This window comes from Limulus polyphemus, unplaced genomic scaffold (assembly GCF_000517525.1).
Source record: "Limulus polyphemus unplaced genomic scaffold, Limulus_polyphemus-2.1.2 Scaffold1232, whole genome shotgun sequence".
In the NCBI taxonomy this organism is placed as follows: domain Eukaryota; kingdom Metazoa; phylum Arthropoda; class Merostomata; order Xiphosura; family Limulidae; genus Limulus; species Limulus polyphemus.
Window position 1 is genome coordinate 117,532 of NW_013666842.1, and position 27,989 is coordinate 145,520.

General features: G+C 33.4%; 1 protein-coding gene across 1 annotated transcript in view; it reads right to left on the reverse strand.

Moving 5' to 3' along the window:
- Positions 1-3,696: 3,696 nt before the first annotated feature.
- The window catches only part of LOC106462721 (cyclin-I-like), a 36,780-nt gene continuing 12,487 nt past the window's right edge, over positions 3,697-27,989 (reverse strand). Inside the window, exons 3-8 of the mRNA XM_013922666.2 lie at positions 25,714-25,848; positions 21,564-21,638; positions 19,957-20,097; positions 16,068-16,298; positions 13,720-13,833; positions 3,697-6,666 (exon numbers count right to left, since the gene is read on the reverse strand). Coding sequence (XP_013778120.1) covers positions 6,571-6,666; positions 13,720-13,833; positions 16,068-16,298; positions 19,957-20,097; positions 21,564-21,638; positions 25,714-25,848 — 792 coding nt within the window. The 3' untranslated portion in view covers positions 3,697-6,570. The remainder of the gene's footprint in view (positions 6,667-13,719; positions 13,834-16,067; positions 16,299-19,956; positions 20,098-21,563; positions 21,639-25,713; positions 25,849-27,989) is intronic.

A 27,989-nucleotide genomic window follows, 5' to 3' on the forward strand; every position in this document is an offset into this window, starting at 1 on the left:
GTCTGCATTAAGGTTTAGCTGCGGGGTCTGGAGGGGCCTTCCCATTATCTGAGGCTGATTAGGTCTATGGCCAGTACATTCTCCTTGTGTAAAAGACAGTAAATCACCCTTTAATGTATTGAATTCACTTTGAAATTTACTAATCTTTTTCATTTGTGTGTGTGCTGTCTTTCTCTCAATTGTTGGAGACTTTCTTCTTGTTTATTTTCTTTCTCCTCCAACCACTGCTGTAGTCTCTTTTTGTTTCTTTTCTTTTTCTTCCAACAACTGCTGTGATCTCTCTTCTTGTTTCTTTTACCGTTCTTCCTGTTTATTTTCTCTTTTTTCTTGTTTCTTTTGCTGTTCTTGTATTGCTTTAAAAAAGAAAATGATCCTTCATGGGTTTGGATCTGATAAAAGCATCATTTCACATTCCATGGATGCTACCTGTTACTCAGCCATGTTGATACTCCAATACTAACTTAACCAAGTTGGTTTTTGGAGAGATTCTTACATCATCCAGATCTGGAACTACAACTTTAGATTTATTTATGGTTCTGTATATCTCGTCCAAGCTAAAGTTAAAGTATCTGTATACAAATGTTTACCTTGTTCTTCATTTGCAAGGAGTGGGGTACCAGCATTCTTGTAAATGACTGACATTACCGTGTTTTGGGTTCTTGTGTTTGTCGCAAGAATGAAATGCTTATGAGGTTGGCTTTCCTAGACAGTTCATTTCATGTATCATTCTTTTGGAGCTGATCGTCTGTAAAGAGCACATGTTCTAATCTGTGCAGACTTTGACTCCTCTGACCCTGGATCATACCTTATTTGCATGTACTCAGCTTGGGGCTTGATTACCTGCTTTATCGGTGTCATTATCCCACCAATATAGGATGCTCCTTTAACAGAAGTTAAGAAGTGCTTGAGGGTAGGAGTGTTGCCAGAAAGCTAGGCATAATTACATGAAATTTCCGATTGATTTATATCACTATGTCTTCCAGATTCCATACACACCTCACTCAAGGTGGTCACTGTTCATAATATGTGCCTTATGCCTTTGATTAACCAAAAAAAAGGGTCTTTATTACACAACGATTCTTGCTGGTTCTCCAGAATAACAGTACAAGCTTGGTGACTATACAGTGGAGAGCAAAATGCAAAAATCTCAAGGTCTAAGAGTTGAGTAATAAAATTCATAGAGCTTCACAATTATTTTATTCCCCCAAACACCACAACATTGCAGTAACCTATCATAACGTGAGACTAGTGTATTCTGGTGTAAGTTTTAAGCATGTATTGTCAACTAGAACTAGTGTTTAGGCTTCAGTTTCTCTGTTCGTCTCCTGCTGGGCAATCGGATACCTAATTATGAACACTAGACCAGCACTAAAGGCAACTCTCGAGGAAGCTGTAAGGCGAAATGTTGAGCACCAAAAATTGTGTTCTATAGGTTAAGTATTTGTTATAGACATTAGCAGAGAGGTCGCAGGGAACTGGCACACGGGGCCCGTGCCCTGATTCTATTTGACATTGCTCCTAATTCTCAGTTGGTGCCTTGAAAAATCAAAATAGAAATCCATGATTGATATCATACTGAAACGCTAAAATTCCCGCGCCTATGGGACCAGCCCCGAATCTTTTAAGCACCTAGCGATGCCTCTAGGCATTATTCATTAACAATATTTAATTCAGCTCTTAGAAACTATAGATCAATAATGTACATAGTTTATACTTCTTTGCTAAATATGAATGATAGTGCAAATTTCATATACAAGTAATCTCTCACTTCCGCCTCTCCCCCAGTGGCTCAACGGGAAAATCCACAGACGTACTAAACTTCGGATTTCGATACCCGTGGTGAGCAGAGCACGCATAACCAATTGTGTAGCTTAGCGCTAAATAACAACCAAACCCAAACCACATTTCTGCTATTCCTGTATTTCCAAATGTAATATATTTTCTTTTAGTTTCTATACTTTGCTGTAATATTGCAAAAAAAAAAAAACAAACAAAAACTTGTCAGTAGTAGATCTATAGAAATGTGCATTTCTCGTTTCATGTCATTGTAGAAATTCAGGATAAAATGGGATTTTATGGAAATTTAGAAAAGGTTGGATTCGAACCTTCAACCCTGACAATCGGGAAGAAGTTGTATGTTACCTTCCTGTTAGTGATGTAAAGAGTATCTTAAATTTATGTCACACCACCAATCCACTAGTTTTCAATTATTCCTATTTGGATAATCCCAACTATCCAGTAATCGAAACTACGATTAAACCGATTAATATTACGAAAATAATAAACTCATCTGAATTAGTTTTCCAACTATCCAGTAAGCGATATATTGCCCGTATAATTCAGATTTTTTCGACTTTATTGACTAGTGTCATGGCTCACGAAAATAATCGAAATTAAGATTTGTGATTATTACTATTTTCACTTATTCCAACTATTACCATTCTGTTTGTTGTTAAGCGCAAAGATTCACAATGGGCTGTCTGTGCTCTGCCAACTGAGAGTATCGAAACCCAGTTATTAGCGTATAATGTTTTTTTTTGTCATCTAGTGAGAATAATCGATTAGTTGAATGTTATCAATGAATAAGTTCCGATGATCAATTGATTAGCCATTTTTACTAATCGTCTAGTTCTATTACTGAGGAAGGCCTTTTATGCTAACTGGTTTGTAAAACTCAGAAACTGTTTATTGTTATCTATAAATTTTAAAGGCGGCCACCAAATCTCGAATATCACAACCTCTTTTCTTCTTTTTATCGATTATTAATGAGAGCTGTTCAGATAACCTACAGTTTTATGTTTCACCACTTTAGTAATACACTTCGATGAAGAGTTGGATGTAAAATGTTGTGGCAGTAGTAAACTAGTTAATCTTAATTTCTGGTATTGAGTAAAGTGTCTCACATGTATAGTGGCGAAAAACAAACAAACAAAATTAGCTGCAGCACAATTCACGTCACGTTCTTCAGAATTAGCAGCGTTCCATTACGCTTTCTGATTTAAGAGAATGAACTTACTTTCTTGTGCAAAGACTAGGATATTTTAAGAAATCTGATCATGTGAACCAGCTAAGCTGCTTTGCTACACATCTGGTCACGTGAGACAGCTAAGCTGCTCTGTTACACATCTGATCACGTGAGCCAGCTAAGCTGCTCTATTACACATCTGATCACGTGCACGCCTTATCGATAAACTGTTACTTTTATAGTCTTATGCAGTTCTTGTCAATAAATCAACTGTTACATCTACAGTAGTATGCAGGTGTTATCCATAAACCAACTGTTCCACGTATGCAGGTTTTGGGTGTCATTTGTTTGCATTATCTAAAAACGAAACTGAAGCCTATCTGTCCTTGATTAAAATCAATGTTAAATTGAAATATGTAGGTTATAATTCACTCTTAAATAAACAAAGTGATGAAGTATCTTATATTATTTTTATATGGATTTTTTTTAAAGGTAAATGTTGAATAGCATATAAGAAGCCACTTTACTAATAAGTAAAACCTTCCCCTTTAACACGATGTTAACGTTGATGGAGATTATATTAGAAGACAATTTTGTGTAAGTGCTTTATAATGAGTTGCATTTCCTGCTTTAGTGACTGTGGAGAATGAAACAATCTTCCGTGTACTTTGTTGTTTTTTTAAATTAAAGATGTTCAGTCATCTTCAAAAACTTCTTCAATCAATCGATACTTTTTGTAAATCAGACAAGTTTATTTATAACTTACCAATACTGGCTTCAAAGGAAGCTTTAACTAATTCCAACTCGACTCTTCCTAACTACACTAGTTATAAACAGGGATTGGAATGAAAAATACAGCTACAATGTACACAAATTACTGGCCACAGTTACTACGACTTGAACTCAAAAGAAATAAAATATTCTATCAGATAGTAAGTGTACGTTATTTAAAAAAACTTGTGCAATAAATTTTAAAACAATAACATGCACCACATTTTCAAAGATCAAATACACAGCGACATCTATTAACTCAATTTGTTTAAAAACTACAGAAAACAACTTTGACACTTAAAAGAAATCAATAATTGTTATCTTGGATAAACTCATGCTAAACACTGCTGCTTGAAAACAAAATTTGAAACATGAAGAAAACTAAAACTGTTCACTTTGTGCATCATACAAATTTTTTTTTTACATTTTTACATATTTTTACATTTTTTTTGTACATCTTGCACAGCATATTTTTTGTACATTTATACAAGGTTAAGTTATAAAAGTGATAAAAGTCTATTCTGTGCAATACAGATTTCAACTATCCAATGCATACATAAATTAATACTATTCTAAAATATTACAATAAACAATAAAAACAGCACAAAAGACTTTTAAGTTTGTTGCTATAGATTCTGACATCTGGCCACTCATTACATATAAAACTATTTACTCTAATATCATCTTTCTAACTAATTCAACAAATGATTTTGATGTGTAAGATCCTTTTGCAGCAATTCAAAGAACACATCATTATACATTGAACAAGTAATGCTAAGTCAAAATATTTCTTATTTGATTATTTACCTTTCAGACAGTTAAAAAAAAATACAAGTATAACATTTCTAGATCAAACATAATATCCCAAGTTCCTTTGTGGTATACCTAAACTCTCCAAGGATTCCCCCAGGTTTAACAATTTTGAAAACAGAATGAGCCTTCTCTTGGCCCACTGGTAATCTCAGTACTATAGTTAATTCAGTTACTACTACTACTACTGAGTGTAAATAACCCTGAAAATGGTGAATCACCCAAACATCTGGTGTTAGATATCCCAAAACATCCAGATGGCATAGTCCATCTCAACAAGTTTTGTACCTTAAATGTTAAATTATATTAAAATTTCTAAACTCCAGATGAAAGCTATACATTTTTAAATTTCTTTATGTTTCAACAAAACAATATAAATACAACTAGTGAAAACACAGCTATATCAAGACACATTTTGCTTCATTATCTTTCATGATTAAATAATTGTTTAGTAATGCTTTAATCACAGCATTCTTAATATAAAATATATACGAAAAATTCTTTTACCCCTTTCCAGCCCAGTATATATCTTGCTTTTCATGGGGACACATGACAATTTAAAATTTTCCAAAAAATTGTTTGATATTCCCCTTCCAATCATCAACAAAACTTTCACTGAAATGTTCTGAATTAATTTTTTGGAAATAAATCTTATTAAAATTTAAATTGGATGAAGTACAAAAACTCCAAACTGCTAATTCTAATTTGGATTTTCACCCTCCAATTGTAATTTTTGCTTGGAGAGTAAAAATATTTCAACTTCCCTCCTGTTTAAGGAAAATTATCAACATACAAAACAAAGCTGCTATGGTCTTTGTTGATTATTTCTTACTGAAATAGTTTGAAAGCAGGAATTTATGAAAAATATAGGTATAAACTGTTGAACTTGTCCAACTACATTTTTTGTTTACAATTTCCAAACTTCTAAAACTAATAAAATCATACACATATTGTCTGAAAGCTAGGGCTACTTTTCTTTCTCACAGTCTATGTCATAGAGCTCCTTTCCTTTGTCATTGTTGTAAATTCTTTAACTTTCAGTTAGTCTTCCAGAGGACTTGCCTGACTGCATGCCTTTAACTAATGTAACTGTATCATATTTTTGTAATTATACTAGTTTCCCTGCTTGTTTATCTTACTGAAGCAATTAATTTACAAAACTTTTACTGGTAATTAAATGGGTATATACGGTGTAATTTTTGTAAATAAATACAGTAAAATATATACTATTTATATGCAAAAAGTGCATGACATCATTAGGTTTGTGATTGTATTGGTTGCTATTCAAAAAATGGATAAGTTTGTTAGAATGAAATAGATAAAAAGTAAATAACATAGCTGTGCAAGAATACCAAAATTAGCTAATCACTGAATGCAAACTTTTGATAATACTAATAGTTATTAGTACAGGAGATAAATCTTGAGTCACAAATATGTGCAGTTTGTAGGCATAATACACAGCTAAGTCATGTAGGATTTTATTTCATTATAAATCATAAATTCTCCACCCACCCACATCAGCAGTTAACATGCTTCATGTTTGAAATATCTGTGTTTCAGATTTGGTGCCTTTTAGAAGCTATGATTTTTATGAATGCAAATACAGAAAATGCAATATATTGCTACTGGGCTGAAAAGTAGTAATTTAATCATCAACTCTAAGTGCTAATTTGGAGGTTAAAATGATAAAACTTTCAGTATTAGTTTTAAATCAGTCATAGGTAGTCAGAAGGTATGTGGATAATTAATTCTTGTACAGAATGAAAACACAGCATTTAAAGCAAATTTTTTCCAACACCTTTGCAACATCGTTTTATAGAAATAAAAGTTATCTACGGGCAGAATATTTTTTCAGATAACTGAGATGTGTTTGAGAACCATCACAATTGTTAAAAAATACAGCTATGGATCTAAAGAATTAGTGTTTCTACTATTTTACCTACAGCCAATTATAGCATCCTTCTATAGAATTACAACCAGTTATGTGAAGGTAAATTTCAGCATTACTTTGTGGAATGAAGAGTTTACTGTTCTCTAGCTGCACCCATAAAAAACATTCCCTCATCTCCATAGAGACGTTTGATGCTGTCATAGATTTCTTCCACATCAGCCTGCTCCATCTAGGGAAGACAAAGTGTTTTTACTTGATAGTACCACTAAAAATGGATAATTCTGAAACTACAGCAAAAATAAGAAGCATTAAATGTAGACAAAAACTATACAGAAGTTATCATTTTCCTGTACTGAAAATATATTTTCAGTAGATGCTTATCTCTTCTCACATGTATAGTTATTCTCATTCAGTATATATGCAAAAAGCATTTAACTCCCACGTAGTCCATGATCAATGTAGTTCAACTGCATCTCACATGTAAATCATCATGCGACAACCATCCAGCAATAAGGCTTAGTTTGGCTTGAATTTCATGCAAAGCTACACGAGGGCTATCTGCACTAGCAGTCTCTAATTTAGCAGAGAAAGACTAGAGGGAAAGCAGCTAGTTATCACCGCCCCCTTCCAACTCTTAGGCTACTCTTTTACCAACAAATAGTGAGATTGACCGTTACAGTATAATGCTCCCACGGCTGAAAGGGCAAACATGTTTGGTGGGATGTGGATTCGAACCCATGAATTGCGAGTCAAGCACCCTAACCGCCTAGCCATGCCAGGCCTCCATCAATACGAGTGCAACACACCCTCCTGATGATTGGACTCCCTCTATTCAATTCTACCAAACTATCATTTTGAGATTAGGCAGAAAAAAAAAGCACAGGTTTTCACTTTTTCTGATAGATATTTACCTCCTCTCACATAATGGCTTATCTTGATTAATGCTGCCCTCTATATGCTCAATTTTGTTTGCTTGCCAATACTTCTGCATACCCCATATGTTTAATATAGTACAGCAATGCTGTAGCATGCAAAAGCATACAACAAACCTCCACCAATAGGAGTGAGACACACACCCTCCTGGTGTAGCTGTAGCTCTCTGGATTACAGTTTAACCTCACTTTGAGATTAGGAACCAAGTACAAAACACTAGAAGTGACGAGGAAGTGTGAGCAGAAGTAAGTACCTATCAGAAATATATTTTCAGTATAGGAAAATAATAACTACTGATATGGTACATTACCATTTCTCACATGTATAGCTAGAATACCACACTGAATAGGCAGAGGGAGCAGTGCTAGGGATTGAAATAAGTATCCCTGAAAAACGTCCAAAGAACACCCATGAAGTGTGATCCCATTGGGAGAGGAACACAGGTGAGAGACTGCACCACTTCTGTACCAGATACATCTATGCCAATTGTGTAAATATGTGTCACATACATTAGCAGAAAGTGGGATAAGCACAACCCAATAGGGAGAGAAAAAACCAGGTGGGGATAGGAATGTGGGGAAAGCTAAAATGTATGTGCTCCACAGTGTATAGTGGCTAGAGTGCATTGGACCATATGTAGTCGGTCAACTTCAGTCCAAAACCAAGCGGCATCGGGATTACTATATCCAACCTGTAATAGGAGGAGAGTCCACACCATCTTCACCGCAAGTTGAGTAGAACAGAATTATATGTCAAACCGATATATTATACAGGACACGTTTGCAAATCCACAACCATACATACATTTGAGAAACTGACATCTGAATGATGATATGAAAGGATGTTTCAATGTGGCAGTTCACATCAAACCAAATCCAATCCAACTGGAAACTCTCAGCACAACAGCAGCCTCAGGCAGAGGAAAAACTTCTGAGGTGGAGAACTAGAGGGAGAACCTTTGCCCCAAACAACATAATCCCCTGCATAGGACCATACAAAATTTGGAACAAACGTGTGTGCAACATCAACCTCCGGGACCCACTACACAAAGGTGGAGAATATGAGGCAAAACCACGAAACTGGAGTGAGGATGAGGAATCACAAATAACACGTGTGAGGATTTATGTTGATTGGTCCAGTTCTAATCCAAAACCACTCACTGGGAATCAACATCCAGGTGATCCTAGGATGATGGAGTCCCAATCGAAGGATGAACTGCAATGTAACGGTTCTATTTCAAAGCAACATCATCCTCCACGTCCTACTACACAGAAGTGGATCACTTCTGTAAAATATATACACAGAAGCTGGGTGCAACATCAACCTCTGAGACCTACCACACGAATGCAGAGCATGACTGGAGAATTGCATGCCATCTACACCCGCAGGACACCACTGCCCTAATCTATACTGAATGGAAGACATCACATTCAGAAGGATACCTCCATGGTCCACCACCCCAGCAGCTTGGAACTGAAAAGTGGCAAGGACTTCCATACCCTGCTAGAAGAACAAAAGGAGTTAAAATGCAGTGGAGTCCAGAAGATTGCCAACACTGGAGACAGTGCAATGGATAACTATGAAAACCCTATATTGAAAAGCAGACTGCTCTTGGTATATTCAATTGAAGGGATAGCAGGGATGGGGGACTATCCCCTTCTGCTTTACTCATATAAGTCCATGGGTTAGTATGGTCTGAAAAAGGCATATTAATGAAGCAAATATATCCCAGTAAAACCTACTAGTGATCTTATGGAATACCCCATCTCAACAGTGTATGTTATTGGTCACGGGTATATTGTTTTTTTATTATTTCATCTGGGCCATAAGTGCAGATTTGAGACTTAGAAAGTATACCTGATTAGGCAATGCTCGCCACTGAGCTGGATCTGAATTGTAAATGGTACATACCTCTTGAGGGCAAAATATATATAGCAAACATAACTCACCTAGTCACAGCCTCGCTGAAATTTGAAGGATGGCAAGAGGTCAAAAGAAGAACCCCGACTAGGAAGAAACGACTACCCATTGAAGATAGTGGGAGATGACATATGAGAAGTAGGCCATATGCTTGACTGAAGTTTCCTCCAATGGATGACAGAGGTGAGACTCCATAAAAAGCTACGGTGGCTGATCTGAAAGGAAGACACCTGGAACAGAGTTCGGGAAGAAAAAAGACATGGAGGAATAGACCAAACGAACCAGATAACAATCCCAGATTGTAAGGGTAGAAGAAAAAAGATCACATATAGATGAATGGTGTATGGAAAAGTGGAAATAGGAACCACTAAATAAGGTCATGCAGGCAATGGAACAACAAAGAGCAAACACTGTATATAAAAGTCTATCTGCAGCAGACCAGGAATAAAGGTGAGAAATGGACAGAAGAGAAAAAGGCAAGATGGAAGAATGACCCTCACGAGCCACCAAAGTATTGAGTAGAAAAACTAGATCTGGAAGAACCCCACCACGAGGAGGTCAATGAATTAGGAAGGATCTAAGGATGATGAACCATAGACCAAAAAAGAAGCAACTTTATGTTGGAGTAAAATGGCAAAAGTATCCTGGTGAGGAGTACCCTACTGACTGCATAGCCTCCTGAAAAACTGGAGGTTGAGAAAACCACTTCACAAGATAAACCTGGTCAGATCTGGAAAACAATCCACCACTAGGTGAAAAGCACATGGAACATGACACACAAGATTTATCTGCATTGTTTGGGCCCAATGAAAAAAGTCCAACATTTAATCACAAATGGAACAGAAACGAGTTCCCACATGGTGATTGAAATAAGCAACAATGGTAGAATTGTTGGAATGGAGTAGGACATGTTGTTACTGTACCAGTGGAAGAAAATGAACCAAAGCATGTTGTACTGCCATAAGCTCCAAGATGTTAAAATGGTAGATATAACAACCTGAGACCATTGTCCAGAAGCTGATGGACCAACACTCCCCAACCTTGGAGATAAACATCTGTGATTTGATGCAAATGTGAATGAGGTGAAAGAAGCAGTATTCCCTTCATTGTGCTGTCCTTGTTCAAACACTAATGCAGATAGACTGTAAGGGAAGGAGGAAGGGTAAATGTGGAATCCAAGAGATCCTGAGCAAGATTCCATGGGCTGTGCAGAGATTTATGAAGAGAACACATATGTACCCAACCTAAAGAATAAGGGCTTTTATTGAAACCCAAGTTCTCAAAAGTGACAGAACCTTTTTTGCTGAAATCAAGGAAGTAGTAAATGCATAGAGAAGGATAGGCCCGAGTGATGAAAAAATACACCCAAGTGGATAAAACAGTGGGTAGGTAAAAGGAAACTTCACCAACTTTAGAATCCAACAACACAAGTTGCTACTGTTAGCAGCAGATGTGTGTGTACTGAAAAAGACTCCAGTTTGGAATGAATTAACAAGAACCAGTTGTCAAAGTGATGGTGTAAACACAATCCTAAAGCATGCAGAAATTGGGCCAAAGCCATGACCACCCAATAAATTTTATACAATGCTGAAGTAAGTCCAAAAAACCAAGCATGAAACTGATAATCAACCCTGTAGTGAACAAACAAGGATAGCGTATGGAATGCTGAGAAATATGATTATGGAGATAGGCATTCGAGACATCTATCTTGGTCATCCATAGTTCAGGATAAAATAAACCATTAAGTGTAATACAGGACTTCATGAGAAATCAGGGAAGAACCAGAAATTGGTTGGTGCAGGACAGATGGATCACAGGACAAAAAACCTGGAGTAAAATCCTGGGGAAGGTTAGTTGACAGGTGTGATAGCTCTCTGTGATAGAAGGATCAGCAAAACCTTGGATAGGCTCTGACAGGTAGCTGGAACCCAAGTTGATGGGAAGGAAATTGGTACATGAGACAAAAGTGGAGGTGAAAGGAAAAGGATGAAAAATCCATTTGACAAAACTTGGATGGCCCAGGAAACAGTAGTGCCCCCAGCAGGCAAGAAACCACCTGAAAGTTACTGGAATGGTTGGCAATAAAGAACCTGACTTCGAGACACACAGCAAAATTTTGAACCCCTAGTGATAGGAACTGGTAGAGAACAGGAGGTTGCAGGACGAGAAACAGTTATGGGAGAGGTCATGGTATTAGAATGAGGAAAATGAGTAATGAAAGACTAAAGGGTTGAATGTGGACTCACAGAGTCCACACATGGTTATAAAGACTATGGAAAAATCAACAAAAACAAACTGATGGAAAAAAAGAGCCATCCGGAAGTCACAAAGATACGGGAAAGGTAGATGAACCTGTAAAAAGACATCTTTCCAATACAATCCAAACAGCAACAAAACCATGTGTGAAGGGATAGGGCTGAATAGGACAATGGTGCCAAGGAGGAGGAAGGATGGAAAATGTATACCCCAAACAACTCTCTGGGGGATCGGTGAACTGCCTCAGAAAGGAGGTTATGTTGGACAAGTACTGCAGGAGAGCTGTAAGGGTAAGACAAAGGTGGGAAAATGAACATGGAAGAAATGGATAGGTTTATCAGGGACACAGGGAAATATGAAAAAAAAAGGACCCTAATGACAGGTGTTACATAAAAAGGAAAGAACAGTATCATAGGAAAATGGAACACATCTGAGCGAGCATATCGGAAAATGCAGAGTTAGGTCTAGTAAATCTCATAAGAGATGTATAGGAAAACATGGCAAAGTTATGAGAAAGGAAAAGAACTGTCAAAATCCTCCGCATCATGAACAGGTTCAGAAAATGCAGGAGGAACTCAAACACTGACAGGAGAAAAAGGACATCTCATATAACAATCAATCAATCTGACAAATAACTGAAAAATTCTCAATTAAACAATCAAGATTCCCTTCCTCAGACCTGACGCCAGTAATGGTACTCAAAGAAGCAGTAATAATATCAGAATTTGTAGAGCAAACTTTGGAATTCACCATAAACCATGAAGAAGTTGAAAATGAGAAAAAAATAAATAAATCAATGAACAAAGGTATGTTATCACGGCAAACTATTACAGAAAAAAACTAACTGTAGCAAATGAATAAATCAAGTAAATCACCATGCAAAAAAAGAAAGAAATGAAGACATGAAATGAGCATAATTGAAAAACATCTGCACTCAATCACTGCCTAACAAGAAGTGATAGTTCGGTAGAATTGAATAGAAGGAGTCACATGCATCAGGAGGGTGTGTTGCACTCCTATTGGTGGAGGGTTGTTGCATGATGATTTACGTGCTAGATGCAGTTGAACCACGTTGATCATGGGGTATGTGGGAGTTCAAGACTTGTGGCATGCAAAAAAAAATTGCATATAGAAGGCAGCACTGAATGAGAATAGCTAATGTACCATATTGGACCTTTACAAAACACATGCATTCTTAAGGATTTCTATTTAATTGATATAATTTGGGATAATTAAAATGCCAACTAAAACAGCTACTGCTGAAGTAGAATCTTTCCTTTTTCCACAGAGAGATAAATGGGATAAATTAAATGGCTATAGGCACATAAATAAAAGCTATTTTTTCAAAGAATCTGACTGTTAAATCATTTCTGTACATCCACTTTGCATTATCTTCTATATTATTGTGGTTCTGTCTGTTAAAAATAAAAGACAAATACCCAATTTTTCGATCATTCAATGAAAGGAAGTGAAACTGAGAAAAATATTTCAATAATTTTTTTATCAACTCATCTCACTATCCCTCTTTCAAAAATCAAACATCCATTATGTCATCTTAGTTTTCACTATATTGTGAGAAGTTAATAGAATCCTAGTTTGAGATCTACAAGTTCATATCAACAACACCATCTGTGGGGCAAGAACAATCTCACACTTTTATCAAAATTGGCTTATATACGGTCTGTGGAACACCAAAAATCTCACACTTTCATCAAAATTAACTCCTACACTACCTGTCCAACATAAACCTTCTCACATTTTCATTAAGATTAATTCCTACACTGTCTATGCAACATCAACAATCTCACAATTTCATCAAAATTAACTCCTATACTGTCTGTAGAACATCAACAAACTGACACTGTCATCATTAGACACATAAACACTGTCTGTGCAACACCTAAAAACAGTGCATGCAAATCATCATTAGTAAGGTTTATCATATTTCTGTGATTAAATATCAAGCTTATTACATAATTAAAGTGTTCAAGTAACCATATGCAAACATAACTAAAACTAATTTTTAGAACTAAATTGTTCATAATAAATTTCTCCAGAAGACCCCATGGTGACTTTGATGGTTAGAAATTGGAAATCTGAAATGATTTGAAAAATAAGTATGAGGATATGTAGATTAAACTTAAAAATTTGACAAAAAATTTATTCTACATACCTTACATTTTGCAGCCTGACTTTGTCTAATAGTAACAAAATGGTCATGGCAGTAATGAGGAGTTAAAATCTGGGTGAGTAACTCTCGACAGCGTATAATCTCCATTTTCTCAACCTACAAATAACACGTACTATTTGTTTACAGAGGAAAAATACACCATGAGCAATTAAAATGATTTTTAAATTAAAACACACATATACAAGAACAGTAAAATAATTTTAAAAAATTTATTGTATTATTTTGAGTGTTAATGTTTCTAAGGCATTAATTTTACTTATTTGTATTGCTTGTAGAATGCCATTAAGTCACACAACAGTTGTATTGTATTTTTTAAGAAAAGCCACATTGGGCTATCTGCTTTGTCCATCACGCAGAATCAAATCCCAGATTAATGTTGTAAGTCCATATACTTGCCACTGCCCTACTGGAGGACACATAAAACAAAGGATTCAACCAGTAATATAAACACATGTAACTTTATCAACTATATGTAACACTATAAAGCAGCCTATATTGTTATTTGAGATTATCAGTCAGATTATCATTAGCGAGTCTGTTAAAATTTGTTACAGCCATTGTAATGTCTTTCTTTAGATGGCACAACTAACAATGTAAAATTATGGTCTACAGATACAGCATATGGCTTGGAGATAGATTGACTGTGCTATCAATTAGTGCAAAGTCCACATGCATGTTCCAGTGTTTGACTTGATTAAATGTTTAGTGAGGAAAGACAGCTTCACAGCATTTTCATAGTAGTATGGATGGTTTGCTGATGTTCTAATGACTGCCAGTAGTTTATCAAATTATTAAAACTGCTAGTAGGCCTATGTTATTTTTTCAAAAAAGTTAATGATAATTTAAATGAGAGAGCTATAATGCTTTAACTCTCTCACTATGGATAAATAAAAGTGTTCATGTTATAAGGTTTCTATAGTTACTTTCAAAATTTAGTTAAACTTGGCATCAAAACATAGTTAATAAATCAAGTTTTAATATTATATACATTTTAACTTCAAAAGGAAATGTATAAATAAATTCTCCATCTTTGCTTGTCTGTGTAATATGATATTTGTTAGCTCCAACTTGCCCATTTTGTAATTTTTCATTACTCCTTTACAATTTCCAGAGTTTAACATAAGTTACTTATTATAGCTTAACTTTTATAACCATATTTCTATTGTTTAGGGAGACATAAACCAGAAAGTCAAACCCACTTTCCACAACTTCCTATCATAGCTTCTCTTCCATAAGTTGTCAATAATTCTCTCCAATATTCATTATTACATCATTTATAACCAACAGAAACAGTTTTAATTCAATGAATGACACATAATGTTATATTCTTCTCAGTAGAGAAGTTTAGTTATTTTTCCTTCAGATTCAAAGTTTCTCTTACCAAGTTCAGGTCGAACAGTTAAGAGAATTATGCCCCAGAAAGCCAGTTAAATTATAACAGTTATAAGACATTGTGACTTTGTGTGTGTTATTATTTTGTGTTCTTACATGCATATCTAAAATAAATAAAAATTATTTTAGTTACCACTAAGATCTTCACCAGGAATTAGGTTTAACTTTCAATAGAGAATCAAGAGCAAAAAAACAAGAAACCAAATACGGGTACTAAATTTCTAGTTTATGTCTATTTTTTACTTTTGTTATAAAAATAACTAAAATGTAAAAATTAAAAACTTATTACATTATATTAACCCTATTAGACCCAGCTCCCAGGATTCTTGGCAGCTAACATTGATCTCATAGTATTTCATTCCAAAAATGAAACTAGTGGATAAAAATGTTTAAAATTTCACAAAAATCTTCCTAAAGATTTGTAGTTTCAGAACAATCAAATATCTTATTTTTTCTACTATTTCTAATAAAAAAATTCATTATTTAATGTAGTTATTTGCACACAGACTCTGAATAGTTCACCTGCAAGGTGATTTTTATATGAAGTATAAAAATATTATTCATTATCTTACAGTTTCACATTTCATTTGTATATTCTATAGAGCTTCTTAAATGAATATCAAAAGTTTTTAAGGTAAATGTTTATATCTTATTTTCCATTTTCCCTACTATATCACTAACTGTACCTATTATCATCAACATATACCTGATGATGACAAAACCTTGTCGAAACGTTGTACATTTGCTGTCATGTTAAACTTATATTAAAGTTTTTCTTCATTACCCATTTAAGCCGTCTCCAGCCATTATTAGAATTATTGGTTATTTGCCATCAAATTACATGAATATATGCTAATTAATTAAACTAAACAAGATTTGCTGCTTTATAGTGCATTATGCCTATAACAATCAGCATCTTTCTAGTTGTTGATACTTACCTCTGCAAATGTCTGCAGGGCAACTGTTATAGCAAACCAGTCTGGTAAAGAACCCTCTAATTCCAGGCTGATCAATGACAGAGCTACAGTGGAAGCTTTAAACTGAAGGATTCGGTGGTTGGCAAGACAAACCTGAAGTTTTCTGGTCAGCAAACAGAGTAACCCTCCAGAACCAGTGGCATACTGACCAATTAGCAGACCTGGACACATAAACATCAGAAAAGCATGGAACTAGAAATAAAAGGTATAAACAAATTAATGACCTTTACTTCTGTATGCATTTGAATTTTCACAACATATGCTGAACAACTTCATGCTCTAATGCCAGTGTTATTCTTGTATTTCTATCTTAAGATTATACAAAAATGCAAAAGAAATTACATACTTGTATTAACTATCCTGTATTTATTATCATTACCATTGGTTAATCAATAAATCAAAATTATGATTAAATGATTTAAGAGTCTTGGGTTCGATTCCCATTGCCTCCAAACTTGTCACGTCTTTGTTATGGCAAAGCTAATACAGCTATCTGCCACCATTACCGATTTTGAACTGCTGTTTAGATGAAGCAATTGAACCACCTTTTTTTTTCTTTATCTTACTGAACTACTGATTTGGAGGAAGGTAACTGGCTAGCAGCATCCAACACAAATATTTTTGTTTTTGCTTGTACCTACCATGTACTAATCAAGCTTGGAGAAGGCATGAATGGGTAGTAAAAAACTTTATTACAAATGAACGATGTTTTGTAAAGCTTATGTCATCATTAGGTAAAAGAGTTTACATAGACACAGGAATACATACACAGTATGGAACAGAGAGACTGACCAGAGATTGCTTAACAGCTTAGTAAAGGTATCTTGATTTCTCTTTATTTTACATTTGATGATGTTTGGTTTTTTCCTTTAAAATTAGTGTTTTGTATAGATATATTGGCCTTTTTTTTTGAGTTGCAATGATGGTAAATATGGGAGAGTTTTTTTTTTTTTTTTTAATTATTATTATTATTATGTTTCATGAATTTGATTTATAATTTTCTTCCAGTTTCTCTGATGTAAAATTCTGGACAGTTACTGCGTGTTATTTTATAAACATTGTTGGTATTGTGTGATTCTACATAATTTTTATTTAGTAAGGACTTTAGTTTAGGGCTGGGCTTTTGATGAATTTGAAGTCAATATGAATTTTATGCTTAACTCTTCTACCCTGGGTACCCCTTTAAACACTTTTCTATGCAAGTCACCGAGTTATATTCAAAACTAAATCAAACACTTTTACTGTCAATGTATGTGAATGAAATTAATATTATAATGTATTTTATGATTAAAAGTTTTATGTTATACAAGTTTGAATTCCTTTATTTCAAAAGAAACCTTTAAAAACAGTTAAAATTAAGGTTTTTTGTCATAGGACCCATGAGCTATGAAAAATATCAATATGTTTAAGATAAAGCCAGTCATGTAGATGTACATCTAGACAATAAGTATGTTTACTTGCCCTACTGACATGCAAGTTTCAAAGTGCTCTGTGGCTTAATGCAGTAGAAACAAGTAATAAATTTTGTCAACCCTTGATGGGTGTCACACCCACCTTCTATACTTCATGTAGTTGCTACATATACATGTATATAGTCATTTGAACAAGTTCATTTTACACTATAATCCAACAACTGCCTGTAGTAATGTTAGCTGCTTTACCCACAATAGCACTTACAGTTAAATTGTATGTAGGTGTCACTTTTATATTTTAATTAATTATGTATTATTTATGTTTTAAAATGCATAATTGAAAAGTTTAAACATTTTTTACATTTATCTCAAACATTGCCGAATGCCTGTGCATTGCTGCTGAGGATACTCTAATTATACCCTGAGGGCACCACTGACTTGTGCCAAGAGGAATAAAAGGTAAAGGAGAGGAAAGGAGGGGAAAACTATGTGAAATGGAAGAGACCTGAAATTACAAGTATAACCAAAAGATCTTTTAAGGTATTCTACAAAAAATTAAAAGGTATGTACATTTTTCCTATTTCTTAATTTTAAACATTCCATTCCACTATATGTTGATGATAATACGAACAGTTAGTGATATGGTATAGAAAATGAAAAATAAAATATAAATATTTTTACTTAAAACACTTTTCATATTCATTTAGGAGGTTCTAGGGTTTATGCAAATAACACTCAATAAGATGAACAAAAGTATTTTTATACTTGAACTGAAAATCACCTTGCACACAAACTATTAAAAGTTTGAGTGCAAATAACTATAATAGATAAATAACATATCTTTAGTAGAAATACTTAATTAAAATAATGCCATTCTTCCTGTACAAAATACTTATAATCTTTAACAAAATCCTAACATTTTTTGTGAGGATATGCTAAGAAACATCAGAGTTACAGTATGTACTGTTGCACTTGTATCATTCCCCAGATGGGATCATGTATTGTACACGACCCCATTGAGAAAGAGTTAAAGGCAAGTTTTCTTCAAGTGTGAATTATTTTTGCAATGACTTCATGGAAAAATGGTGTAATGCTGTGTTGTTGTTTGTTATATTAGGGTCAATTTTGTTAGTGAGTTGAGTCTAATACCAACAAATGTAAAATAAAGAAAGATAACTGAACAAAACAGCTACACTTTAAACCAACACCTCAGGGTATTAAGATACCTTTACTAAACTGTTAAGCAATCTCCAGTCATGTGACTTTTTGTTCCATGCTATATATTCCTGTGTCTATGTAAACTACTTATATCTGATGATAACATAAGCTTGTCAAAAGATTGTACATTCTAATAAAGTTTCTTTCACTACCTATACAAGCCATCTCCAAGCTTTATCTTCTAAAATAAAGTGGGTCTCTCATCATTAAAGTTAAATTGTACTATTCAATTAATTATATGTAATCTATAATTGTGACCATCAACTAATTGATTAGCAAGTACCACTCTCTCCAAGAAAACCAACCTTTCAAAAATGTCACAAAATCCCATGGAATTATTGTTAAAAAAATCCTATGAAACAATCCTTTAAGTCACAAAAAAACCATGAAAATCAATCCTTCCAAAAAATAGCTCAAACCCTCCTGAAAACAATCCTTCCAAAAATGTCTAGAAAACCAAACATAAAAACTATCCTTTCAAAAGTGTCAAATGCCATGAAATCAATCCTTACAAAAATGTCACAAACCCCTTGAAAATAATCACTCCAAAAAATGTCATGTGGCATCCATGAAAACACAAAACCTGACTGACAAACAAGAATCCTTCAAAAAATATCACATAGCCCCTATGAAAATAATCATTAGAAAAGTATCACAGAATATCCACGAAAACAGACCTTCATAAAATTTCATAAACCCTGAATGAAAACAATTTTTCAAAAAATGTAAAAAAAAACATGAAACAATCTTTCCAAATATATCACAAAACCTGAATGAAAAGTCATTAAAAAAGTGTAAAGAAAACCCACAAAAACAATCCTTAAAAAAAACCACAAAAACTTCAAGAAAAACAATTCTTAGAAAAGCACAGCAAAACCATCATGAAAATAAACCATAGAAAAATGTCACAAAAACCCCATGAAAATTGTCCTTCCAAACATGTAAAAAAAAAAAATCTTACAAAAAGTACAAACCCTCTTGAAACAATCTTTCCTAGTCAAACTTAGTAACGGTCAATATCAAACTGTCTTTGTTAACCTGAAGATGACTTAAGAAGGTCAATATTGTTCTAACAGTGAACAGTTTTTGTATTCAAACCTCTGACTAACTGTTTACAGGTTTCCTAGCCAAAATCTTGCTTTAAAATATATCTAGTATTTTATTAAGTTTAACATTTCAAGTGTTTTTTGCATTTTACAGTAGTAGCTCTGCTTACTCACCACTTGCAAAAAATCCAGGGCTGTGACTTTCTTTAAATCCCAAAGTAGCTTACTAACTATGATCCTCTCCATTCTGACAAGATCCGCTACTTTGATGCCACAACGACTGACTTCAATGAGGTCTTCTGCCATAAGCACTACCTATAAATCATCAATCTAAGTCAATTTAAAACACAAGGAGTGAGGTTTATATTTTACTTCCTGCTTTACATTCTCATTAGGTGTTATTAGTACAATTTCTCTCTAGAGGGGTAAGCACAATGGATATCATGAATCACAGACTGCTATCCTATGTAGCATATGTGGTTTTTGCAGTCCACATATGTATAATATTATGAATGATTATCACTAAGCACGGTAATGCTTAGTATGTAAGAATGGATCAAAATTGAACCAACATAAAGGAACACCTTTATACCTATATTAATCACCTAACATCTAACTGCTACACCCCCTATAATCTCGTCTTTAAGACATGTGCTTAGTAACGGTCAATATCAAACTGTCTTTGTTAACCTGAAGATGACTTAAGAAGGTCAAAATGTTGTTCTTGTACTTTATTTTAATTAAAGTTTTTAATATCCATACCAGCTGTCTCTGGTATACATTTTTACTTCATTAATGTTGTATTTCTACTGATTAAAAAATACTTGATCTAACCAATTGTTAAATACAATGAATTAGATACTTATTACCAAATAAGATAACAGTGTGACTGACCAAGATTATGTTAAAAGATACTGGGACAACTAAGCAGCATTTTTTGTGTGCACATGCAGGTTCTGTAATGATAACAATAATAATAAAAAGAGAGGAGAGTCCATAATTCCCTGAATTTTCCAGATTTATAGCCACCCCAAGTTCATGATCAAGACATTTGTAAAGTCACAATTCTGACAGTTATTTTGTTATAAGTTGTACTGGATAAGTTTTGTGGCTTTTACATACAGAATCCCAAGTTATACCAAATGCTGAAAAATGGCACATATCCCAACACTGTGTTTACTTGCCTTTCTGTAGGAAAAATTGACTTTGCTAGCTCATATACATCAATGTTACAGTTACTAGGTTTACAAAAATATAATGACTATCAAACAGTTATTCATAGTTTGTATTAGACTTTGGAAGATATTTTTCTGATAATCATGAAACTATAGACTGAAATAGAAAAAAAATTAAGCCATAGTAATATACTTATTCTACAGAAAATGAAAAACTAAAATATTTAAAAAGGGGGCAACAATATTTGAATTGCATAAAGTATACTTCACAATGTCGAATATTACATAAAAACAATAATCAGTGAATTAAACACTATATACATATTGTTTGCTACATCAAAGTCAACATCTAACAAAGAAATGGACACAACAATAATACAACTAAAAGTGTTTATTATGCTGAACAAGTACCTCTTATTTATTATTAAAACAGATAAATCTTCAATAGTTTTCTTGATAAAGATTTTGGAGAAAATACAGTTTCAGGTGCTCTTCAACAAGCCAAGAATTATGGTAGGTATACCTCCATTAAAAGGTTATAAATTAATGAAAAAGACTTTTGAATGAATCATAATCTCAGGTATTTATCAACAAAACTAGGTTTACCTCATCTTCTTCACAAATTTTCATGGCAAGAAACAAGCAAGAAATGGCTATGCACTTCAGGTATTTTGGCTTGACCTACATTTTAATAAAAAAAAAATAGGATAATTTTTTACCCATGCTTGTAGTGACTTCTCGAACAAAATGAGAAAAGAAGCTCAACTATTTTTTCATTTAGTTTATTTACTATTTGCAAGCAACTTTAATTTTTGGTGACAATAGGAAAACAGTTTATTTTATTATTTTGTGAAACATTTTTACACTATTCTTTTTTTATAACAATCTATTACTACTGCTTTAAAATATATGGAGACCTAAAAATATGTGCTACTGTTTTAATAGTTTCTGTTGTTGAACAGGTTCATCTGAATTATTTGGTAAAAACAAGAATGTAAAGTCCAGTTTACTTAACACTCCCCAGATGGGTCATGGGTCAAAGCACTGGTTCAAATTAGATGTTTGTGTTGTCAAAACACTAAGTTTATAGTTTTGTACAAAAAAGGAATTCAAATTACTGATGTTGACAAGCTAGAATATAAAATAAAAGACTGATATCTTTTCTATTTGCTGAGATATCACTCATGTACTGAATCAAACACAGTGGCCCATCTCACCTCTTTCCATTTTTGGAAATGGTTCCTTATATACACTTACTTCAATATATGACATGTGAATAACCAATAGAAAGCTCAGAATGTCCCCCTAGTGGCTTTCTCAATCATTTTTATGTGATAGGACCTCGTCTCATTCTTTCGAACCAGGAATTCAAGGAGGTAGGTTGTGTCTTTAGTTTGGTCGAAAATTTCATATTTTTTTAGACCCAAATACTGCTTAGTTAGTAAGTTTGATAAATTATAATGGAATTATATGGTATTTATATAGTAATTTCTGATTTTTCAGTTTTCAACTGTATGTATAAAACCAAAAACTATTTTGTTTCATATTCACCATGGGCAAAATTTTGAAAGTTTAGCAACCTACATCAAGCAGCAACCGAGTACAAAGGTCATAACTATAAGAGATAATTGTTTGATTTACTGTTCTGTGTTTTATGAAAAATAAGTTTAAGAACTTATTTCTAAACAGTAATAATATAATGTATAATAATGGAAATGTGACTGCATTTTGCAAAATACTAGTCAACTAAAACACAGCCAAGACAGCTCACTTTGTAAAGACTAAAGGTCAGTTTTATATAGTTGGATATGGTAACATGAGAGCACGTGTGCTGCATCACTGTAATTTCTGTATTGTTAGCCAAACACAGCTGAAAGGTCAATATAGTAAAAATAATAAATATATATAAATGTATAATATTATGAGATTTCAGATATTAAGTCTAAACATTTGTTTTTGTGTTATAATTTGTTGTGATTCTAGAACAAAAGAGGCATAATTTATATTTATTTCCTAATTTTTTATGGTGGTTACAAGATTGCTCAAATCTATCGTGTCTGTGCAGAGATTCATTAGTGAAAATAACAGATAAAATCGTTTTTTTTCTTAAGAAACATTTGATAACTATCTGGACATTATGAAGATATCACATGTGAAATTTGAAAATTTTCTGATGCATAAAAGTATTTTTAATCGTAAAATGAATATTAACTTGCATGATAGATAGAGAGGTATAGTATGAAAACTATAACAAGCACAAAATGGTTATAAGATTGATCCCAGAGACCGAGTACATGCTGAGAGAGTTAATGATAATGAAAGCATTTTATTTTTTCAATTACAAGTTTTACAATTTTCTTTTAATATTATTCACTGATAGGTAGAGCTGGACAACTAACTTGATTACTTCTAAACATTTAATATAATAGTTTAATGTCACAAAACTAATCAAAATAACCATTTCAAATTATTACTCTTTTTGATCATTCCCACTAAATGATGTAGTAGCTGCATGTAGACTTGTCCATGATCTTCACAGTCCATTTGGCTGACTGATCTAACAAGCACCAATCACTTCTTTCTTATGTCAAAAACCTGAGAATTTATTGCTATACTTAAGATAATGTAGGACCTTAAAGGGTAGATTCAACTTACTCTTTCATAGATTTTTACAAGATTTACCCAGTTGATTTTAAATACAGCACTTTAAATAAGAAGACTTTCAGTGAATTGTAAGCAGAAGTTTACATAGTTTCACACAGTGTTCTTAAATCGATTTTGTTTTGGATTTAAGTGGGATATTTCAGTAGATTTAGGAGAACTCCTAAAGTTCTTGCTCTCCATTCTAGTCACAGGTTGGTATATTATTTTTGTATAGTTATACTACTGGAGAACTCTGCAGGTTTTCTTGTAATTTTGGAATAAACTTTCATTTTCAAGTGTGCAGGTTCAGTAAGTAGTAGTGTAAGTTTACCTGTGAGTGAACATTATCTTAATGTATGATACAAATTATTACCTTTTTTCTTTACCTATAACTGTTGTGGTGAAATCTGTCTGGAAACTTAGATTTTGAAGGGTTAAAGAGAGGGTTAACTTCATTGTTTTACATTTTAATTTCTTACATTTTTTGGGATTCTCTTTTATATGCTAACCTAAGTTACAGTGGAAAGGACATGCATCAGCAAGAGTATCTTTGTCCAATAAAATCTTTGTCACTCCATCTGGTCACACTCCATCTTCTTTTTTAGATATAACAACACACTATTACATACCCTTATATAATCTATAGTGTTATGTTGAATTGTGTTATAGGGTATTAATATTTGTGCACTAAGTTGTGTAGATTTTTGTTAAACATTTGTACTTTGTGTGCAATCTGTGTCAGTCTCATTCTTTGTGGCCCAACAGTCACACCTGTTAGGAAACACATCAACATGAGGTCAGCAATCCTCCTACTTTTGCAGGCCCTGACTTCTCTGGTTTGTCAGAAATTTTTGAGATACCACATTGTTCTTGTAATCCCAATCTTTCTTCTTCTATCTTCCTTTTTGACCCTATTTTAATTTTCAGTAACTTTCTTCTTTATCTTCTTGTAATATTTTGCAACTGTCATCTTCCTAACCTTTTATTCCATATTTCATCATTTCCATTAGATTGTCAATCTTATTTTGAGACACATGAGCATGTTGTAGTCTAGATTTTGTTTGATTTTATGAAAATAATCCCACTCCTGATACCATTTTTTATGGTTTCTATTGTTGGGTAAGTAAAAAAAGAATAATGTGAACACTAAATTCCTTTATTAGCATAAACTTGACCAATAAGCCTAACATCACAAACATTACATCTAACAGAAACTCCACTTACTTGTTAATTTTGTTCGTATATTTCATAATCAAAACACAAATACAATATTCACAGAAATGAGCCAATGCAATAGCAACAGACAAAAATGACTAATTCATACACTGGTTACTCATTTACTGACTAACAGAATTTAGAAACTCACTATAGCTTAATTCATTTTTTACTTTTTGTTCATGGCTTGAACTTTTTCCTAAACTTTGGAGATTTAAGATTAGGAAAGAACAGGCTAGACTCCAGTTAAAGAGTTTTATTTTCCTAACAAGGCAGTTGGCTTATGGAATGAATTACCATTGGCAGTGGCTCAGCTCTTTACAAGAGTTTAAAAGAGGAATCAACAGTTTTGTGAAAACTAAAGGGCAAGTTTACATTGCAAATTTCTCAAGGGTGAGAATGATTCCTCATTGTCCATTTGTTTTTTAAATAGCTTAATGAAAACAAAGCATTTCTCTATTATTTTGCTCAAGATTCATAGCAGTAATGATGCTAAATTCAAACTTGTGAGCTTTGAATAAAAATTAAAAAAAGACATGTGATTGTAATATTAGTATGATTATCCAAAAAAGGTTTAGAGGAACTCTTGGTAACATCATGAAACTCAAAAGATTAGAAATAACTAGACACTAAAAAATATTTTCTCTCAAGCAGTACACATTATGTAAATTTTATGTGATTATCAACTATTATTTACCAATGAAACAATCAGTGTGATTTATACTACTTGTTCAACAGACATCTTTTGTTTAGCCACAATCACTTTTAGCCTAAATATCACATATCTTGAATAGATTTTCTTGGATATTAGCTAAGTCATAGCAGTAACTAAACATAATTTTTTACATTACCAAAAATTTCACCAATAAACAGTCTAAAATAAAGAATTAATACTAACCTTGACTAACCCAAAAAAGGTATCCAGTATTGCCACACTCAAAAAAAATGTTTCTGGTGTAAGACGAAGTTGATAGTTTAGTTCAGCCAGCCATTGAACAATCCCGTCTCTTTCTTCTGCAGTTACATCCTCACTCTGTATATGAAAAAAGTAAAAATTCCAATCAAAATATGTAGATAATGAATGAAACAACCAAGTTCATAAAATACTGGAAGAACCATGTTCGTTGGGCAATATCTAGACCAGCTGTGTTCACACTAGCTCATGAATATTTAGTACTGAGAACACAATCAGTTGGAAAAAAACTTGATCACATATATTTTAATAAAAAACATAAAACATTAGAATCTTATTACTTATTAACCATACCATAATATTTAAGTCTTTTTTACTTGATTTTTTTTTATGTACATTTTTCCAATCACTCTTATAATGTGTCAACAGCTCCTAAGTGCAGAGTGCAAGTTTTTTTTTTTGATAACTGCACATCAACACTGGACCCACACTCCAGCATGCTAATCACTGGACCACATTATGCTGAAGTGTTTTCTACATTACATTAGTTTTCTTCATGATATTTTCTTTGCTTTTCCCACTAAGTCCTCTTTATAGCATAGTACATTGCATCCAAGTCATATTGCTATGTCGTGAATTCTGTACACAAAATTATTAGCATATAACACAATGGAAAAAAAAAAAATCCGGAAGTTGTCTGTTAACTGAATGTGCAGAAAATCCCTGTATTGGACAAGTCGCTATAATTCTGAATTTATCAAGTGTACAAAACTGTTGTACACAAAAAATTACATGTATTACTAATTTTTTGTACCAAATATTTGTTGATGAAATGATGAAGTCAATATGACTATGACAAATCAGAGTGCAACGTGATCTTCATGTGAAGAACATAAATTATTTTGTCTATCAGTCAGTTTGCACATTATATTTGTATAACCTCTATAGCCTTCTAAATGTACCTATAAAGTTTTTCAGCATTCATATATATTGTATCTACTCTAACCAGTAGCGTGCAGAGAAGGGAGCGAAAGGTGTCGGGGCCGCGGGCATCCAATGCAAAGAGTCCAATCGAATAGGAGAACCCTTTCCGTCCTACCCCAAGGTCTTAGGTACAAGGCCCCGGGCATCAGAGAACCTCTGCATGCCACTGACTCTAATACAAACTGTTGCACCATCAGCAATGTAGGGTAACATTAAATGTTAATAACTCTGACATCAAATGCATAATACCATGTTGAATGGCACTATGTACTAGGTCAGCATGTGCATACTTTAACCTCCACCCATGCACATAGGGTTAAACCATCATTCTTATAGAAGAGTACTTCATATAATGATCTCAATCAAACATTTTGACTTGAATATTTAATGGTGATATCAGTATATTAATTTTTGTTTTTTCACCTTATAAATTTTTGTATTCCTGACATTTTCCAGTTAAAAATCCTTGTTTTAAAAGAAAGTTTTACATTATAGGTTTTGTACAGAAACAATAAACATAAGGTGTTTCCCATGACTTTCACATAAGCACTTCTGCCTTTAGAAAATGATCAACAAATGTCTCGCAAGACATCTCTCATTCCACCCATGGATTACACGCCTTGTCAGTAACTTCAAGTCTCAAATATCAGTATGTGTTTTGGTCTCAAATGTGAGTATTGTAATTACTTTTAAAAATAAATAACTAAACTTTGAAACTTTTTATTAGCTATATTTGTGTGCACCAGCAATACTAAGTGTAGAGTGCATATATACCTGATTCAATTTTATTATTCATCAGTATCTCTATATGCCTTACCCTCAAACTGAAACTTTTGGGTAGGATCAGAATAAATTAATCTACGAGACCTTGGGCACGGTCAAATACAACAATTGAAAGGGTTTGACCTCCCGAGTTGGAAACTGTAATTAGATCTCAAATTGGACAAGAGATGATGGAACTATAAGCTAAAAGTTTGTACTTGAAAAAAACAACAACCCAGAGCCTTTCTATGAACCACAGCTAAAAATGATACACTCATGACCATGGTAAACATTGGTATTACCAACACATAAAGATCAGAATTTTCAACCAATAAGATTACAATTCAAGTGTTCATTGAAGCAGCTTCTACTGTACAATCTTGTATACATCATACACATACTACATATTTTACAATAATGGGAAAAAAACTTGCATCCTATTTGATTAGGGTTAAACTATAAGGCAAAATATCCTACGTTGTTTGAGAAGTCAAAGTCACTGAGAATAAGAGCAG